Here is an 18,301-nt window from a genome sequence, read left to right as displayed (position 1 = left end):
GCGGGGGGGGGGTTACCCCCGGGCGAGCTGGCAGGCATCGTCTGAGGCCCTGGAGCGCCCGGCAGTTTCCCTAAGCTGCACCAGGCAGCCCCAGAGCACAGAGGCAGTAAGAGCTCCCAGGTGACACCTTTGCTCCCCGGGACAGAGGACAAGGGGCTGGGGGGCTCGGCTGGTTTGAATGGGAACCACCTGTGAAGGTAGTTACCCTGGGCTGGGGGAGAGGGACAGAGGAGGCCAAAGGGGCCAGGCCCTGGTTTGGAGGCTCCCCTCCCCAACCGGGACCGGAGTGACTGTTTCTGGTAGCTACACTGATACGTCTCCACCAGGCTGCGCCCCGGTCGCCTAACGAACCTGCTGCCGGGCGAGTTGCTCCTGGCTGCAGACAGGGTGCAGAGCCTGGGCACCCCTGAACCCCACCACAGGCTGTCCCTGTCCTTCAGCCCACGCCTGTGCCACTCACTCCCCTGGGGAGCAATGGGACTGCCAGAGCCAGAGCTGAGCTGCCAGGGGACAGGTCTGGGAGCCACCACAGCCTACTGCATAGGACAACCTGAAACCTGTGTCCTGCGCTGCTGCGTTTGGCCAACGGGCCCCGATCTCGGCCAGGGCGCAGGCGGCGCAGAGCCCGACAGGGCCCCGATCTCGGCTGGGGTCCGGGGCACCCATAGCTCCCCTATGCGATGTAATAACTAGCAGGTGACCCTCCAGTAACATGTTTCCTGGCAAGCACAGGTGGTCCCCACGTCTCCACCCGGCCTGGCTCTGCTCGAGCTGGGCACACAAGTCCTGGAGAGACAGAGCAAGGCTGCCACCCTGTGGCCACACGACGCCCAGGCAGCGTCTCCAGTGGAGGTGGCAGGGCCAGGGACCAGCCTTTGCAGCTCCGCTCGTGGCCAGGCTGCACCCCTCTCTCAGCACCCGCCCCATGGAGATCCCCACACCCCTCTCTTGGGCCGGGCTCCCGCTCTCTCTGTCCGCCCTGATGGCCAAGCCAGGCCAGGCTGCCTTCCAGCCACTTGGCGACCACAGCCCCTCCAGAGGCCCCACATGGCTCCCTGCCCATCCAGCTCCCAGCCAGGCCACGCCGAATCGCTCAGGTGCTACTCCGATGCTGCAGCAGAGGCCAGGCCCAGAATGGGCACGTCCTGTCCAGCTGCTTCCCCAGGGAGGGCAAAGCGGCTCTCAGTGCCAGTGAGTTGCCCTGTCTGGGCTGTTGGCCCAAGAGGGGGAACCAGGGGGGCTATTGTGCCATTCCCACATCAGTACCCACCCTTGAGCAGCCCAGGGCCCCAGCAATGCACCAGGGGGCTGTGCTCCTCCAGCACTGGGCTTTTATTCATACCTGGACAGGCCCCAGGCCCTCACCGCAAGGGCTCTGCACTGTCAGAGGGGCCCAGGCCAGCTGGCCCCAGAGCAGTGCCACCAGCCTGCCTACCCCTGCAAACCCGCCAACCCATCTCCACGGACTCAGCAGGGGAGGGAGGCTGCTGGACTCAACTCCCACCCCAGAGCCCACCAGCAACCCCAGCCGGCTGCCAGTAACGCTGCTAAAGCCAGGGAAAGAACCCAGGCAGCCTGGCTCCAGCCCCTGCCCTGAGCAGGGCCCCAGCACACAGCCGACTCAGTCACTGATGCTGCTTCCGGTGTCGCAGGATCTCGGTGGAGGTGAACATGAAGTCCCGCTGGCAGGCGTCGCAGTGGTAAGGTCTGTGCAGAGCGGTGGCTTTGGCTGAAGTCTCAGCAGCCTCTTCCAGGGTAGCTGCAAGGGCAGGGACCCAGCATCAGCGGAGGGGCCCAGCACCTCGCTGTAGTGCCAGCCCGCAGGGCGCCAGGGCAGACACACCCGGGGGCCTGTCTGCAGGGCCTGCGGTGCCCAGCCGGGGGGCCATGGAGACTCACCCTCCTGGGGCTGGGGCCGACAGGCGCTCTCGTGGTTCAGGCGCTCCAGGGGGGTGCAGGGCATATGCAGGGCGCAGTGCGGGCAGGTCCAGAAGCTGCGCAGGCAGTCGCTGTACAGGTCTGTGTCGCTCTGCGGAGATGAGCCGGAGCCAACAGCATGGGAGCAGGTGCGGGGGGGAGCAGGAGCAGGGGGGGCTGGGCCGGGCCAGGCTGGGGAGCAGAGGGGGTGGGGGAGCCAAGGGGGGGAGGGGGAGCCAGGGCTGGGAGCAAATTGAGCTGCAGGGGGTAAGTGGGGAGACCGGAGGCGGGGGGAACACGGAGCTGCGGGGGGGCCCGAGCCAGGGGGGCAGAGGGTAGGGGCTGCAGAGGGGCCTGGGGGGGGGCCGAGCCAGGGGGGCAGGGGGTAGGGGCTGCAGAGGGGCCTGGGGGAACACGGGGCTGCAGAGGGTGGGGGGGGGTGAGCCAGGGCAGTGGGGGGAATATGGGGCTGCAGAGGGGGCGGGGGACCCGGAGCCGGGGGGCTGGGGGAACGCAGGGCTGCAGGGGCAGGGGGACCCGGAGCCCCACCCCACCGGTAGCTAGGCACCGGGCACTCACCGCCAGGCAGTTGTAGGTCAGGAACTCGGTCACCCGATAGCCGCCCTTCTCCTCATGGGGTGTCAGCTCTGCCCCCTGGAAGAGGCCCGGGAGCCCCGGTGCCGCCGCCACCGTCTGGGGCCCCACATAGAGGTTCTGCTTCTCCAGCGCGCTCAGCCGGCGCAGGCTGTACTGCACCTGCCGGGGCGCGGGGGCAAGTCAGCCTGCTCCCCCCACCCCAGTGGCTCCCACCTGGTGCCGGCGCCCCCAGGCCATGGGCACCCCCCACCCCAGCAGTGCCCGGGGAGCAGCCTGGGGCACCCCACTACCTGCACCCCTCCCCCACCACGCAGAGGGAGCTGCCAAAAGCCAACACCAGTCCCAGCCCTGCGCCTCAGAATCCCCTTACCTCGGCTAGAGAGGACATTCCTGAGCTGGCGGCTGGGGGGAGCGGGTCTCCCCTGGTGGCAGAGGGAAGGGGACAGGGCTGGGGGCAGGTCTCTCCAGGGCCCCGAGCTAATGGCCGGGCTGGGCTGGGGGGCAGGTCTCCCCAGGGCCCTGAGCTAATGGCTGGGCTGGGCCGGGCTGGGCTGGGGGTAGGTCTCTCCAGGGCGCCGAGCTAATGGCCGGGCTGGGCTGGGGGTAGGTCTCCCCAGGGCCCTGAGCTAATGGCTGGGCCAGGCTGGGCTGGGGGTAGGTCTCCCCAGCGCCCTGAGCTGACGGCCGGGCTGGGCTGGGGGCAGGTCTCTCCAGGGCGCCGAGCTAATGGCCGGGCTGGGCTGCGGGGCAGGTCTCCCCAGCCGTCCCGGCAGAGCTGCAGGTACCTCGTGCTGCAGAAACTCCAGCAGCCCCTGCTTCAGCATGGCCACCTCGCGGGGCACCACCCCGCGCTCAGGCTGCCCATGGCCCCGCTCCAGCTGCCGGTGCAGGAGCCCCTCCCAGGTGGTGCGCAGCTGCAGGGCAGAGGAGAGCAGGCGCAGAGCGGCCTCGGGGTCCGGCACGCGCAGCTCCAGCCAGGAGTCCGCTACGAGCCGCGTGCAGTCCCCGCTGGTGTCCAGTGAGCCACAGCACAGCAGCAGCGTCTGCGGGGGAGACACAGCTGACGTGGGGCCGAGCACACCGGCTATGGGGGGATGGAACACGGACTGGTTACAAGGGGGCTGAGCAAGGGCCAGATAGCAGGAGGGGGATGGGCAAAATGAGGGCCAGGTATGGGGGCAAGAGGAGGAACCGGGGCAGGGTGTGGGGGGGAGGGGCAGAGGCCACGGAGGCCGGGCCGGGGGGGGGGCAGCGGGGGCCAGACACACACCTGCAGGGCTGGTGCCCGCAGGCAGTTCACCAGGTAGGGCTTGTTGGTCTCCAGCAGCGAGACGAAGGCCAGGAGCTGGTGCCGGCTGCTGAGCCCCTCCGGGGAGCCTGCAGGGCCGTAAGAAACGTCACTCCCCCCGGCAGTGACAGGGGCTGCGAGGGGTGTCCCTAGGGGGTTCACTGCAGGGGCTGGGGGGCTCTGCGCCTCTAATCGGAGGCTTACGGTACCACTGCCCATGGTGGGCTTCAGCATTATTAGCAGATACCTCCCGCCGCAGCCCCAGCCAGCCCCGCCGCTCCCGCCCCCGTGCCCCAGCCAGCCCCTCTGCTCCCGCCCCCGTGCCCCAGCCAGCCCCTCTGCTCCCGCTCCGCCCCCAAGCCAACCACAGTGCTGAAGCAGGGACGGGGGTGGGGGCAGGACACCCATGGCCAAGCACTTCTTCCCGGAGGGATGTCCCTGGGGTGCTGCCCTGCAGGCGACCAGAGCACGGTGCCCTCCAGCAGCCGAGCAGGGCCGGGGCCGAGGGCCACCCCCGTGCACACAGGCTGTCCGTAAGGCTGTGGAGGGTGAGGCTGGGCTCCCGCCCTGGGCCCGCTGACGGGGTAGCTGTGCCATGCGGTGCACCCCAGGGACCTGTTTCATGAGCAAGTGACCCGTCAGCGGTGGCGTGGAAGGTGGGTGTCGCCCAACACACCCTCAGAGGGACAGGCCCCAGGGCTTGAGTGAGAGGACGTGGTTGGGGGTAATGGGGCACGGGGCTGTCTGGGGGGGACCCCTTGGGAGGGGCACCAGGCAGAGAAAGGTCGCATCTCTCCCTCTCTCTGAGAGAAAGGAGGGCAGGGGCCTCGCTCTGGGCACTTGCAATGGGGACAATTCAAACACGTTCACATCTTAGGAGGGGCTGACGGCTTGGTGCCGTGGACTGTGTTGGTCCGGGCGACGGCTGAGCCGGTGTTGTTTATCAGTTAGTCGGACTGGCCTCAGATTTCATTCGTATTGTTGTTTGACGGTCAGCATGTCGACACCCATCTGAGCAACCCTCCTCCTCCATCCAGGCATGGGACTGGCATGGGTTGGGTCGGGTCAGTAAGTTGGCTACCGAAAGAAAATTACAGCTAACACAGAGACTACCAAGTGGAACATGGAACATCCGAACATGGTGAGCGATTGGAAAGTTAGAGCTGCTTTGGAAGGAGATGGAGAGATACCGATGCAATAGACTTGGACAGGCTAAGATGCATTGGATGGCGTCGGGAGAGATGCACGGTTACGAAGTCATTTGGTCAGGAAACAAAATGAGGCAGGAGTCAGATTCCTTCTTAGCAAAAGAGCCAGAGGAGCATCGTGAGGATACAAACCGGTAAGCACGAGAATGATGGTAGCAAGATTCAAAACAAAACCGTTCGACATCTCGGTCATTCAGGTGTATGTGCCCATGCTGGATAGCGTGGAGCACAAGACTGAGCTGTAAACACTTGACAAAGACCCTGGAGGAGATACCGAAGAGAGATGTGTTGATTATCGGAGGAGACTGGAACGTGAAGATTGCAACAGATAACGAAGGTTGGAAGAGAGTCATGGGAAGGTTTGGATATGGAGAAAGAAACGAACGAGGTGAGAAACTACTAGAGTTTGCTACAGAGCATGAGATGGTGATCTGCACATGAGATTCCAACTAAAGGACCACAGGAAGTGGACAGGGCTATCAAATGATGGAAAGTCCAAGAACATGATAGGTACGATCTTGATAACATCAGTACAGCAGCGCTGAACTCTCCAAGGAGTGGATATAGACTCAGATCACAGTCTAGTAATCGCCAACGTCAAGATGAAACTCAAGAGAAAACGTAAGACACAGTTTAAGAAAAGAAGAGAAGAGAAGTGGCGAGACGAGGAAGAAATCGGGGATGTGTACAGAGCAGCACTCAAAAGAGAAGATCAGCAATGTAGGCAGAGAGAAAGACTAGATAAGAGAGTCAAAGGGCTGGCCGTGGCGATACAAGAGGCAATTGAGCAGACTGTTCCGGAAAAAGAGAAGATCACTAAGAAGTGGATTACACAGGAGACGCTGACTTGGTCCAAGAGAAGAGAGCGTTGAAGATCAGAAGGGATGTTTCTGAGAGGGTGGAACAGCAGTATAGGGTGAAATGCAGTGAGGTGAGGAAAGTGGCCAGAAAGGATAAGGCGAAATGGTTAGAGGCGGAGTGTGAAGATATAGAGAGGTATTACGGCAAATGTAAGACATATGGTGTATAAAATGATTAGGAATATTTATAGGAAGTAGCAGCCAAAGCAGATGGGGATCAACGCCGAAGACGAGGTGCTCATGAACAATGAGAAGATTGTGCAGCAATGGATAAGATATTGCACCGATCTGTACGAAGCACAGTTGTACCTGAATGTTTCAGAGAGACTGATCAAAGAACTGAAAGAGATGTCGCCAGAGAGAGCGTGAGACCGATATTTTGATGGAGGAAGTAGAAAGAGCAATGAAGTGACTAAAGAACAAGAGCCCTGGAAATGATATGATCACGGGAGAGATGATCAAATACAGTGGAGAAAGCATGACTCAGGAAATACACCGACTCTGTAATATAGCATGGGAAGAAGAGAAGGCACCTAAGGAATGGACAAGATCTGTGCTAGTGACAATACACAAGAAAGGACGTGCATTGGGGTGCAAGAACTACAGAACGATTGCCCTAACGAGTCATCCAGGCAAGGTGCTGATGATGATACTGACGCAGAGACTGATACCACAGATATCAAAACATTTAGCGGACGAGCAAATGGGGTTCAGGAAAGACAGAAGTACCAGGCAGCAGATATTGGCACCAAGATTGACAGCAGAGAGAGCTCCAAGAAAGAACAAGAACATCTACACTTGCTTCATCGACTTTCAGAAGGTATTTGACGGTACAAATCAGAAAGTGATTTGGGCAGTGCTGGAGTCATAGAGTGGATAGCAGATGGATATGGTTGTTGAAGGATATCAGAGACAATGGAGAGGCAGCAGTAAGAACATGCAGAGAGTTGGGAAGTTGGTTTAGAATGAGTAGAGGTACAAGACAGGAAGATCCGATATCGCCGAATATCTTCATCACGCATCTGGAGAGAGCGATGGACAAGATCAAGGAAGAGGTAGAGGGGATATCTGTGTATGGGGTAAGAAGTAACCACTTGAAGTTCACGGATGATATAGTTATCATTGAGGAAGGTGAGGAGAAGCTAGTGAGAACAGTGCAGGTGCTAAACGAGGAGGGAAGCAGTACGGACTGATTATGAACATTGATAAAACAAAAACAACAGTGTTTGGAAATAAGAAAGTAGGAAGACCAGTGTAGACAGGAACGCACTGGAGAACATAGAGAAGTTCAAGTGTCTGGGACGTAACATAACACATGATCCAGACAGTAAGCAGAAAAGAGAGACTAGAATAGCGAAAGCAAGAGCGAGTTTGAAGGCGATGGATAAGAAAAGCAAAGCAATTAGCTTAGGAACAAAGCTGGGCATCTTGAAAACGTGTATTCACCAGCATGTTGTGCGGATGTGAGACGTGGGTGATAACAAAAGATTCAAAGAGAAGACTATTGGCATTCGAGAGGAGTTGTTATAGAAAGAGCCTGAGAATCGGATGGATGCAGAAGATCACCACCAAGGAATTATGTAGGAAGATACAGCCGAAAGGGAACCTACTGCAGGAGGTTATACAATGGAAGTCACAGCTATTCAGGCATATTTGCAGAATGAACAAAAACAAAAAATCAAGACCCTGGTATTTGGCATAATGGACGGTTCAGCTAGGAGAGGCAGACCCCGCAGAGAATGGGCAGATGATATAGTAGATTGGGGCAGAGCTAGCCTACAGAACCTAAGCCGCTCCGCACTGGACAGGGAAATATGGAAGGAAATAGCAAGAGAGGCATCAGACAGCTCCGGGTGCTGAGCCCAGGGTGGTGGTGGTGGTTGATGATGATACTAATGGCTTAGGGTAAAGAAGAAAAAGATTCTTTTAACAAGAGAAATTTTTTTGGAGTTTTGTCAGTATCCGAAAACCGTGATCGGAATTATTTTAACGCCTTGTGCTGCTAACACTCCCGTGGCCAACTGATAAGACGGATGAACTGCACCATGGGTCCTGTTGGTTTGTTTGGCCTTTCAATCAGAGTTGGATTCCAGGCAAGTGCTCTCTGTTAAGGTTTACAGTTTGTATGGAAGAGGTATTGGGAACCCCTCCCTGCAGCTCTTTGCTATTTATCATAGGTCGGGCTCCTCCGAGGGCTCCCACACACCCGCATGGCGCAAGCACTAGGGACAGGGCTAAGCGGGTTGGGGAGCTCAAGGCCTTACATGCAAGCAGAGCGAATATTCCGAGTTGGTGACACACACACAGTGTGAAATTAGGAGAACTCTTGCTGCTTCTACAGGGCTCTGTCGTGCTTGCAAAGCATGCGTCCTAAACACTCATTTAAAATACCCCGACCCCATATGGAAAGCAGGTGAACACATTGGAGCGGGTCCAGCAGAGAGCAATGAAAATGATTAAGGGTCTGGAGCACACGGCCTACGAGGAGAGGGTGAGGGATTTGGGCTTATTTAGTTTGCAGAAGAGAAGAGTGAGGGTCGATTTAACAGCAGCCTTCAGCTTCCTGAAGTGGGGTCTAAAGAGGATGGAGAGAGACTGTTCTCAGTGGTGTCAGATGGCAGAACAAGGAGCAATGGTCTGAAGTTACAGAGGGAGAGGAGTAGGTTGGATATTAGGAAAAACTATTTCCCCAGGAGGGTGGTGAGGCACTGGAGTGCGTTGTCTGGAGAGGTGGTGGAATCTCCATCCCTAGAGGTTTTTAAGTCCCGGCTTGACAAGGTCCTGGCTGGGATGATTTAGTGGGGGTTGATCCTGCGTTGGGCAGGCAGCTGGACTCAGTGACCTCCTGAGTCTATGATTCTACGATCTGCTTGAAGTTGTCCTTCCCTTCATCATTTCACTGTAGTCACCTGTTTGTGTGGGACTTTGTTTGCTGTGTGTAACTATTACCTGTGTCTACCTTGCGCTGATATCTGCAAGGAGGACATGATTGCTGCTGGTTGAACCATCCCTCTGTTTAGCGCCAGGCGTGCAGAGAACAGGCATGCAGGAGGGGCCACTCCGGGAGCTGTGGACGCCTCTGGCATGCCAGTGGTTGGGTAGTTGCTTCTCTTTTTTCAGAGCAGAACTGGCCAGGCCAGAACCAGAGGCTCTGCTGGCTGCAGCCCAGAGCCCAGGCAAATGGGGCCAGGAAAAACATCTCCACTTCTGGCAGCCCAGAGATCTTTTTGGGCTGCCTCTTAGCCCTGGGCTGCAGCCCCAAAGCCCCTTTCTTAGCCCAGCCCTGAGGCAGGGCAGCCTTGCTCCCCCAGGCTAAGAGTGGCAAGGGGAGAAGTCATGTAGGGCATCATGTGGCTCGTGCCCCCGTGTCCCTCCTCGCCACTGGCCCCTGTCCATGCACGGCCACTGGCTTGCTGGTGGTGGGCAGGAGCTTCTTCCAAAGGGGGCCCTTCTGGGGAATGTGGGCCACCCACCATGGCCGAGACACTGCATGTCTGTCACAGCCGGGCTGGGCAGGCTGCGGCTGTGGCTGACACGTCCCACAAAGCCTGGCCAAGGTCTGGGCCAGCCGGCAGCCAACAAAGCCAGCGAGACTGGAGAGGAGAGAGACTGCATGGGGTTGGATGGGGAGAAATGGCCCCCGGGGGTGGTGTAAGCCAGATGGGAGCAGAGCTCCCCAGGCGCTGCTGGTCCGAGCAAAGCCGCCAGCACCAGAGAGGCACCGAAGGCCCTGCGCACGCAGCCCCCACCAGCACGGCTGCCCCCCGCTCCTACCAGGCGCTCAGACCCTGAATGTGGCACACCCCAGGGCTCTCCTCAAAGGGGGAGAGGGCTCAGCTCTGCCCCTCCCCACGGGGAGCAAGGCCCATGGCCCCTTCACCCCACAGCTCCAAGCGGGGGCGGAGCAGGCTGGAGGATGAGAGGGGCTCCAGGGACTCTGGCTTCCAGTGCCAGCTGCCCCAGAGCCCAGCGCAGGCCAGGCCGGGCCCAGCGTCTCTCTGGGCCCAGGGGCCCCCTGCTATGGCTCCTTACTGGCCCTGGCCAGGCTGTGTGTGAGCACTCAAGGCTGGGGCTAGGCCACCCCCCACCCCCCTACCCCTACCCACCTTTGCTCCTCCCTGGCTCTGTTCCCTCCTCAGAGACCTGCAGCAGCTCGGGGCTGCTGGCAAACACACAGGTCGGGTGCAGCACAATCCCCTGCTTGGTCTTGGTGTGAAAAATCTGTGAGGAGATCAGAGGCGGCATCAGAGCCTGGGCGCCGGGCAACGCCGCCAGCAGAGAGACCCCAGACAGGGCCAGCGACCGCACCAGGCAACGCCACTGGCAGAGAGACCCCAGCCAGGGCCAGCGACCGCGCCGGGCAACGCCACCGGCAGACACACCCCAGACAGGGCCAGTGACCGCGCCGGGCAACGCCGCCGGCAGAGAGACCCCAGCCAAGGCCAGCGACCGCGCCGGGCAACGCCGCCGGCAGAGAGACCCCAGCCAGGGCCAGTGACCGCGCCGGGCAACGCCGCCGGCAGAGAGACCCCAGCCAAGGCCAGCGACCACGCCAGGCAATGCCGCCGGCAGAGACACCCCAGACAGGAACATGGCCCTGCCAAGATCTCGTGGGTTTACTCCACATGCTCCCAAGCCCCAAGCTCAGACTCCCACAGCCCCGCAAACCTGGGGCATAACCCAGGAGTCCTGGCTTCTAACCCACCCCTCCCCCAACACGCTCTAACCCACCAGCCCCCACCAGCCCACTTCCACAGCGAGGAAGAGAACCCCGGCGTCCGGGCTCCCAGCCTCCCCACCCCCACACTAACCCACCAGCTGGGGCTGGAGAGAGGCTGGGGGCGCACCTGGTCGGAGTCCTTGCGGCAGCTGTTGTAAGGGTCAGGCACGGCCAGCTGGGGGTACAGGCCCCGGCACAGCACCAGCATGAGCAGGGCGAGCTGGGCAGGAGACAGGGCTGTGTCGCAGGCAGCCTTGAGCTCGGCCACATCATGCCGCAGCTTGAACCGGACGTCCTGCCAAGGGAAGGGCCGTGGGTGTGGGAGGCTGCACTGAGTGGCCAAGGGCCCGGCCCACCTGGGAGCGCCCCGCGGCAAAGGGGCAGAGCCCTGCAGTGGCCCCATCCCAAAAACACTGCAACTGCCTACCTGCCCCCCCACTCGCCCCCCCGGGATCTGGGCCCCCCTGCACTGGCTGGCCAGTCCCACAGCACAGAGGGCTAGGAAGCCGACACACCGGGCCAAGGGGACAGACCCAAGGTCACGGAGGCAGCGCCAGCAATTGAACCCAGGCGTCCTAGCTCCCAGCCCCTCCCCCTGCTCTAACCTAGCAGCCGCTCCCTGCGTCCCGGCAGCGGGACACGCGGGCTCCGCAGGGAAAGCTCGGGGCCAGCAGTGGCCCCCGGCGGGATGGGACGGGATGGGCCCAGCAGGGCAGCGCCCCCCGCCCCAGCGCTCTGCACAGCCCCCACACACCTGGATGTCGAGGCCCCGCGGTCCATCCTGGCCGGCGCCCTCCCCCTCCTCGCTGGAGGAGCCGGCCTCCGCCTCCTGCAGCCGCAGCACCTTGCGCCGGCGCCCCTCCTGCGCCTCGTGCCGCCGCCGCAGCTGGTGCAGCTCCCGGCGCTCCCGGTGCCGGCTCTGCCGTGCGACACTGTCCTGCAGCCCAGGCCTGGCCTCCAGCAGGCCCTGCTCCTGCAGCAGCTCCTGGGGGTTGGGGGAAGGTTAGGGGGCAGGCTGGGCAGCCCCAGAGCCCCCCTCCTGCCACACACCTACCTGGAACTGGTGCCGCAGGTTGGCAGCTTCATAGAGCCGGTGTTCCTCCAGCCCCCGGCGCCGGCACCACCTCCGGGAGTGGCCAGCCCGCGCCGACTTCTCCTGCCGCCCACACCGAGCCACCATTAGTGGGGAAGGGGGGCCCCAGTGCTCACCAGCAAACCCCAGATCCCCCAAAAGCCCCCCAACACCCACCCCAGAGCCCACCAGCTTCCTGCCCCAGAGCCCACCAGCTTCCCACCCCAGAGCCCTGCCCAGCCCAGCTCCCCACCCCAGAGCCCATCAGCTTCCTGCCCCAGAGCCCTGCCCAGCCCAGCTCCCCACCCCAGAGCCCATCAGCTTCCTGCCCGAGAGCCCTGCCCAGCCCCGCTCCCCGCCCCAGAGCCCCCACCAGCTCCCCCTCAGAGAGCCCCAGCTTCCCCATGGGGCAACTTGCCCATGAGACACCACCCCAGCTCCTGCCCTGGGGGATCCGCTCGGCAGAGCCGCACCCCCGGCACACCCCCCAGGCTGTCGCACAGCGCAGCTGGCCCCACCTGCAGCCACTGGTTGAAGGTGTTGAGCAGGGTCAGCGGGTCGCCGTGGGGGCTCTCGAGGGGCCGGCGGGCTGTGGCGCAGTCAGGGTTGCTGTGCGTGGGGCGCAGCAGCGGAGAGGGAACGCTCAGCACCGCCGCCACCGTGAGCACCGGCCCAGCCAGCCCGAAGAGCGCACCCAGAACCAGCATCTTCCCTGCGGGGGAGCAGAGCGTCAGGGCAGCAGCCTCTGCCCCCAAAGGCGCAAGTCCTCACCATGGCCCCGGTGGCCCTCCAGCCCCCCGCAGCACCTCACCGACCACCACGTCCACAGGCAGCTGGGCCAGCAGGCTGCCCAGGGGCGTCAGGCTCTCGGCCCCGTCCAGCGCCCCCTGCTCCCTCAGGTAGCGCACGGCCGTCTCCAGGCTGGGCTGGGGCGGCGGCTCCAGGAAGGGAAAGCTCCGGGGGTCACCCAGCCCCATGCTCTTCATCTAGGGGTAGAAACGGAGATGAGCCCTTTGCCCGGACGTTGCCGCCACTGCAGGCCCGACCCACGGCCACGTGCGCGGCGCTGCAGGCCAGATATCAGGGTGACCCATGTGACAAAATGGGGGTTTCCGTCCCATTCTTATGCTGTGTGTGGGTTCTACGGTCCTGGAGTAACCCCGGGTGCATGCCCCAGTTTCCATGGGCCCTGCACCAGTGCCTAGAAGGTGACAGGAATTTCAGATGTGACTTTCACCAAGGGAGGCTGGCCAGCTTCTCCTGATGGGGAATCAGTGGTGGAAAACCTCACTGGGCTCATGGGCCTGGCCAGGGAGAACCTTGCAATGCCCAAGTCCGAGCCGATGCCACCGGGGATCAGGTGATGGCTCTCAGACCCATGTGGCGGAACAAGCTGCCTGGGATGGTCCCTTCAAGGTCACCAAAAAGCTGAATGAGGTGAGCTATGTGGTGGACTGTACGACCGGGCTAACAGCCACCGCCTGTACCATGTCAACATAACGTCCTGGGACACAGAGAACTTGGTGCTGGCCGTGTGCAGGCACTGGGAGGATCCCTTGGTGGATCTGCTCGCTGGGACTGGAGCCAGCTCCTTGCTGGAATCTGTTCCCCTCTCTGACCAGCCAACCCCTGCCCAGCAGACGGAGATCAGGGAGGTACGTTCACACCAATGGCTGTTCTCTGACTGGCCCAGACTCACTAACTTGGCTGGCCACCAAATAGAGAAGGTGTCGGATGCCGACCCCCTGCCTAGGCCCAATGACCTCCTTGATGAGAAGTGGGAGCCCACTCCCTCACCACCATAGACCTCACCAAGGGCACATACCACTGGATCCAGACGCCCAGCTCAGATCGGCTGTCAGCACCCTGCTGGGGTTTATGAGTTCCTGGCCTTGCCTTTCGGCCTCAAGAGGCTGCCGGCCACCTTCTAGCGCCTGGTGGACCAGCAGCTAAGGAGGATGGAAGGTTTCATCCTGGGTCACATCACTGACGTGTCTTCAGCCAGACGTGGGAGGACCACATGTCCCAGGTCAGCCAGGTGCTGGACCGACTCCAGGAGTCTGGGCTGACTATCAAGTGCAAGGTGGGAATGGCTGAGGTGACCTACCTGGGCCACAAGGTGGGCAGCGGCTGCTTAAAGCCAGAGCCAGCTAAAGTGGAGGCCGCCAGAGACTGGCCAACACCCCACACTAAGAAGCAGGTCCAGGCCTTCATTGGGATGGTGGGGTACTGCCGGAGGTTTGTGCCCCATGTTAGCTCCATCGCAGCCCCCCTCAGGGAGCTGTGTGAGGAGGGGAAGCCAGACAAGGTGGTCTGGACAGAGCAGTGCTGGGGGCTCTCTGTGTGCTGAAGGAGGCCCTCACCAGGCCCCCAGTGCTGGCAGACCCAGACTTTGACAAGCCTTTCATGGTGTTCACCGGCACCTCAGACGTGGGGCCAGGCGCTGTGCTAATGCAGGTGAACGACAAGGGGGAGACACACCCCGTCGTGTACCTGAGCAAGAAGCTGCTGCCCCGGGAGCAGAACTCGGCGGCCACAGAGAGGGAATGTCTGTGGGGGGCCACCAGCTCCACCTACCTGCAGCACCAGGGCATCAAGCGCCACCCGCTGGATCTCAGGCACTGGGTAGGGGGCGAAGGCGTCGTAGTCGGACTCGGCGTAGAGCCGGTAGCAGACCCCGGGGCCCGTCCGGCCCGCGCGCCCCTTCCGCTGCTCCGCGCTGGCCCGGCTGATCCAGAACTCCTGCAGCCGCTGCACCTTGGCCTGGGGGTCGTAGCTCAGCTCCTTCACCTTCCCTAGGGACAGGCCAGGCAGGTGCTCTGGGGACGGCTGCACTGGCCTGCCCCCCCCCGCCCCCCCCAGCGCAAGGCCCGGGGGCTCCAGGCGCCCCCCTCCCAGGAGCAGGCGTTTCACCAGAGTCCAGCTGCCATAAACAAATGCCTGTAAAACGTTCAACCCTTAGTGGCTTCTCCGCTAGAAGCAGCCAGGTGAGCCAGTGGGGAGAAAGGGGCATTTCTGAATGAAGAGAGGGGGATTTCGTCTTTGTGCTGGGCTGGAGCCCAGACACATGGGGAAGATGCTCAAGCAGGATGAGTAAATCCAGTACGTACCCAGGGCCCCACGCAGCAGAAAGGGAAGGCTCAGTTACACGCCGCCAGGTTATTTTTAGTTGGGGTTTTGTTTTGGGTTTGAGGCTGGTCGATGACTTTTCCCCTGGCATCTGTAACGTCTACGCTGACTCCCAGGGAAGTAATTCTCTGCTTTACCTGGCATGTTCTGAGTTGTTTTACTACAGCCGACAGCCAAGTATGCGTCTGTATTCGCTTAGTACTTCTCCAGCTTTCGTCGTGGGAGCAAATTGCTTTTTTAAGGCAGTGATTTGATGCCTGGGTCCTAGAGGAGCCGAGGCCAAAGGGGCAGCTGCCAGACCACAGCTGCTTCTTCCCAAGCTCTCATCTATGGAAAGGGTGAAGGCAGGGAGAGGGCCAAGTGCCTCCTGGGTTCGAAGGCAGCTCTCTCCCTTGGCAGTGGCGATCACCCGCCAGGGTCACAGAACCTGTGACCTTGGGGGGGGGTTTTTAAGCAGAGCCTCTAGGTGTTCGCTGGCCCCCAGCGCCTGCACCCAGAGGGGGCTCAGCTCAGCCCTGGCACCAGCACAAAGAACACCCCAGCCAAAGACTCCCCCCAGCCCGAGTGCGGGCATCTCACCAGAGTCCAGCACAAAGCGCACCCCGTCGATGGTGACCGAGGTCTCGGCGATATTGGTGGAGACAATGCACTTCCGGACTCCGGGGGGGGGCATGTCAAACACCTGGAGGCAGAGACCGGTCACAGCCCCCAATGTGCTCTGGCCCCTCTCCGCCCCAGCCCCCCATCGCCCTGGCCATTCTCCACCCAGCCGTACACCTCTCCCCAGGGCAGACCACCCCTGGGGCCGCCCTGCGCACGCCCGCACCCACCTTGTCCTGCTCGGCAATGGAGAGGGTGCTGTGCAGGGGCAGAACCACCCAGCGCTGGCTGTGGGCTGCGTAGGCCTGGGCTGCCTCCAGCACCGTGCTGATCTCAGCCACCCCGCTGAGGAAGATAAGCAGGTCGCCCCTTTCCTCGGGCGGGTACTTGTGGTCGATGGCCTGCAGCACCTGCAGGTAGGGCCGGGGATCCAGCCGCTCCGGTTTCCCGCTGCCTGGCGCCTCCTCCCGGGCAAGGGGCTGGTAGACCACCTGGGCAAGCAGAGAGGCTGTGAGGGCAAAGCAACCTGCTGCCCACAGCGACACCGCCCACCTCTTCCCACAGGCTGGCGGGGCAGCCAAGGACCCTGGGCTCTAATTCTGTGTTCACAGCTGCATCTCAGCCCTAGGCAAGGGATCGCTGCACACAGCCCCCGCGCGCCACCCCAGAGGTGGCTGCATCTCAGCCCTGGGCCAGGGATCGCTGCACACAACCCCCGCGCGCCACCCCAGAGGTGGCTGCATCTCAGCCCTGGGCCAGGGATCGCTGCACACAGCCCCCGCGTGCCAGTACAGGGGTGGCTGCATCTCAGCCCCAGGCGGGGGATCCCCAGGGATGCTCCAGGGCAGTGTAAGCTGTGCAGTTGTCGGCCGCCTTAGGAGAGCTTGCAGTGCTGCCCAGCTGATTAGCAGCATGCGCACGGCTCTGGCTTTTCCGTGGGCTGGGGGTGCACGTTGGCTGGTAAAACCCCACACAGCTGGACAACGGGGGGAATGCTGCCCAGGGTGCAGTGAGGGGCCCCCACGTGCCTGTCCACACCCAGCCCTCCCCCGCTCTCACCGTGATGGGGAAGAGCCGCCCGGGCACCTGCACCACAGGGGCGCCCCCGAAGTAGCCAGCAAAGAGGCGGATGTTGATGGTGGCTGACATGAGCACCAGCTTGAGGTCAGGGCGGGCGGGCAGCAAGCGGCGGAGTACACCCAGCAGGAAGTCGCTGTGCAGGTGCCGCTCGTGCACCTCGTCAGCAATCAGCACCTGGTAGCCAGGCAGCGCCGGCTCACGCTGCACCTGCCGCAGCAGCAGTCCCTCCGTCAGGAAGACGATCTTGGTGGCTGGGGAGCGGGTGCTCTCAAAGCGGATCTGGTATCCCACCTGTGGGGCCAGGGCAGGCAGTCAGCCAGGGAGCCCAGAACCCGCCCAAGGCCAGCAGGCGGTCTCCCCCAGGTAGCGCAGACACGCAGGGTGCTGCCCGGAGAGAGGCCCCGATCCGGGGGCTCTTTCACCCCGAGGCGTGGCCCAGCCCCCATGCAGCTGCGCTAGGACACAGCAGCAAGAGGCTGCAGGAGCCAGTTTGTCTGGGACCCCAGCCCTGGCCAGGAGGAACAGGGCTCACGTCCCCCGCTCGCATCTCCAGAGCTGGCCTGGCTCTGCCCCACTCACCTCCGCCCCGTGCTGGTGCAGGCTCTCGAAGGCCACGCGCTTGGCCAGCGAGATGCAGGCGATGCGACGAGGCTGGGTGCAGGCCACGTGGCTGTAGCCAGCCGCCAGCAGGTACTGTGGGACCTGCGTGGACTTGCCGCAGCCCGTGTCCCCAGCTACCACCACCACCTGGTTCTGGGCCACAGCCTGCAGCAGCCGGTCGCGGTACTGGGCAATGGGCAGGGCAGCCCGCTCCCGCTGCAGCTTGGCAAGCTTGGCAAAGCTCTGCTTCTGGGCAAAGTCCAGGAAGTGCAGCAGGGCGGCACGGAACTGGGAGAGCTGCTCGGCTGGCACCTCTGGGCCTCTCCAGGGGTCCCCCCTGCAGCCCCTCGCCGGCCCCTCCTCCGCCCGGCTCAGCACCGCCAGGTTGATCCGGTAGCGGGGGTCGTAGTCCTGAGGGAGGCCAACCAGCCCAGGAGTGGCAGAGACCCGAGGCCGGTCTGCTGGCTCCCGCTCAGCCCGCAGGCTCTGGAAGCGCTGGAGCCGCTCAAAGAAGGCCCAGAACTGGCGGCTGTCCTCGGAGCTGGCCCGGAGGTAACCCTGCTCCCCGAAATAGAGCTCCTCCAGCCAGCGCCGCGTCTCAGGGCAGCTCCAGTCCCAGCTCCTGCCCGGGGACCCCCGAGACGGGTCCCTGCTTCGCCGATCGGCTCGGGGCTCCTTCTCGGACGATGGCATCTCGGGGCGCTCTGCTCGACGGGAGGGAAAGGCGCCCCCGGGGCTGCACCCCCACACAGGAAATCTGGCACCCGCAGGGCTGAGGCCACAGGCAGGACTGACTCTAGGGCTGCCCCGTTCTGTGGCGCCTGGGGACAGAAAGGGACAGAGAAGGATGGGGACTCCTTCTGGGACAGCAGTCAACAGCCAGCAGCAGCCCTGTGCCTGGCCCAGAGGTGCTGCCCCAAACCCCTCCCTGGGCTTCCTACAACCCCTGGCACCAGAGGGCACATTCCCTCCCTCACCCCCTCAGAGCTAATGCCCCCCCACAGCATACACCCCCATGAGCCCCCTTCCTCCCACAGACCCCCAATGCACACACCTGGGCCCCACCAAGGCCCACTCTGCCTGTGTGCCCAGACCTCCCCTCCTCAGAGCCAGCACTCCAGCACAGCACCACAGACACATCAGTAGCCACATGTACGTAAACCCCCCTCTGTACCCCCAGTCCTTGAGCTCCCCTTCTGTACCCCCTGCAACTCCAACCCCCAGAGCCCT

The 18,301-nt window shown here is 62.4% G+C and overlaps 1 protein-coding gene across 2 annotated transcripts; it reads right to left on the bottom strand.

The window, feature by feature from the left end:
• Window positions 1-1,314: 1,314 nt before the first annotated feature.
• On the bottom strand, window positions 1,315-18,238 carry DHX34 (DExH-box helicase 34). Of its 2 annotated transcripts, XM_075016158.1 has the most exons (17): window positions 18,126-18,238; window positions 17,051-17,892; window positions 16,451-16,762; window positions 15,622-15,882; window positions 15,371-15,473; window positions 14,240-14,457; window positions 12,474-12,648; window positions 12,181-12,374; window positions 11,645-11,746; window positions 11,345-11,575; window positions 10,718-10,885; window positions 9,977-10,091; window positions 3,785-3,891; window positions 3,300-3,557; window positions 2,497-2,673; window positions 1,900-2,029; window positions 1,315-1,759 (listed from the first exon to the last, which is right to left on the bottom strand). In XM_075016158.1, exons 2-17 carry the CDS (start codon window positions 17,762-17,764, stop codon window positions 1,626-1,628), a joined length of 3,399 nt encoding a protein of 1,132 aa, XP_074872259.1. In that variant the 5' UTR covers window positions 17,765-17,892; window positions 18,126-18,238; the 3' UTR covers window positions 1,315-1,625. The 2 variants fall into 2 exon arrangements, with proteins under 2 accessions (XP_074872259.1, XP_074872260.1); XM_075016159.1 differs by lacking the exons at window positions 1,315-1,759; window positions 1,900-2,029; window positions 2,497-2,673 and having other exon boundaries at window positions 3,357-3,598.
• Window positions 18,239-18,301: the final 63 nt, after the last annotated feature.

The sequence above is a fragment of the Carettochelys insculpta genome, chromosome 22 (assembly GCF_033958435.1).
Source record: "Carettochelys insculpta isolate YL-2023 chromosome 22, ASM3395843v1, whole genome shotgun sequence".
Taxonomy (NCBI): domain Eukaryota; kingdom Metazoa; phylum Chordata; order Testudines; family Carettochelyidae; genus Carettochelys; species Carettochelys insculpta.
Note: the sequence above shows the minus strand (reverse complement) of the source record. Positions and strands in the feature narration are given on the sequence as shown.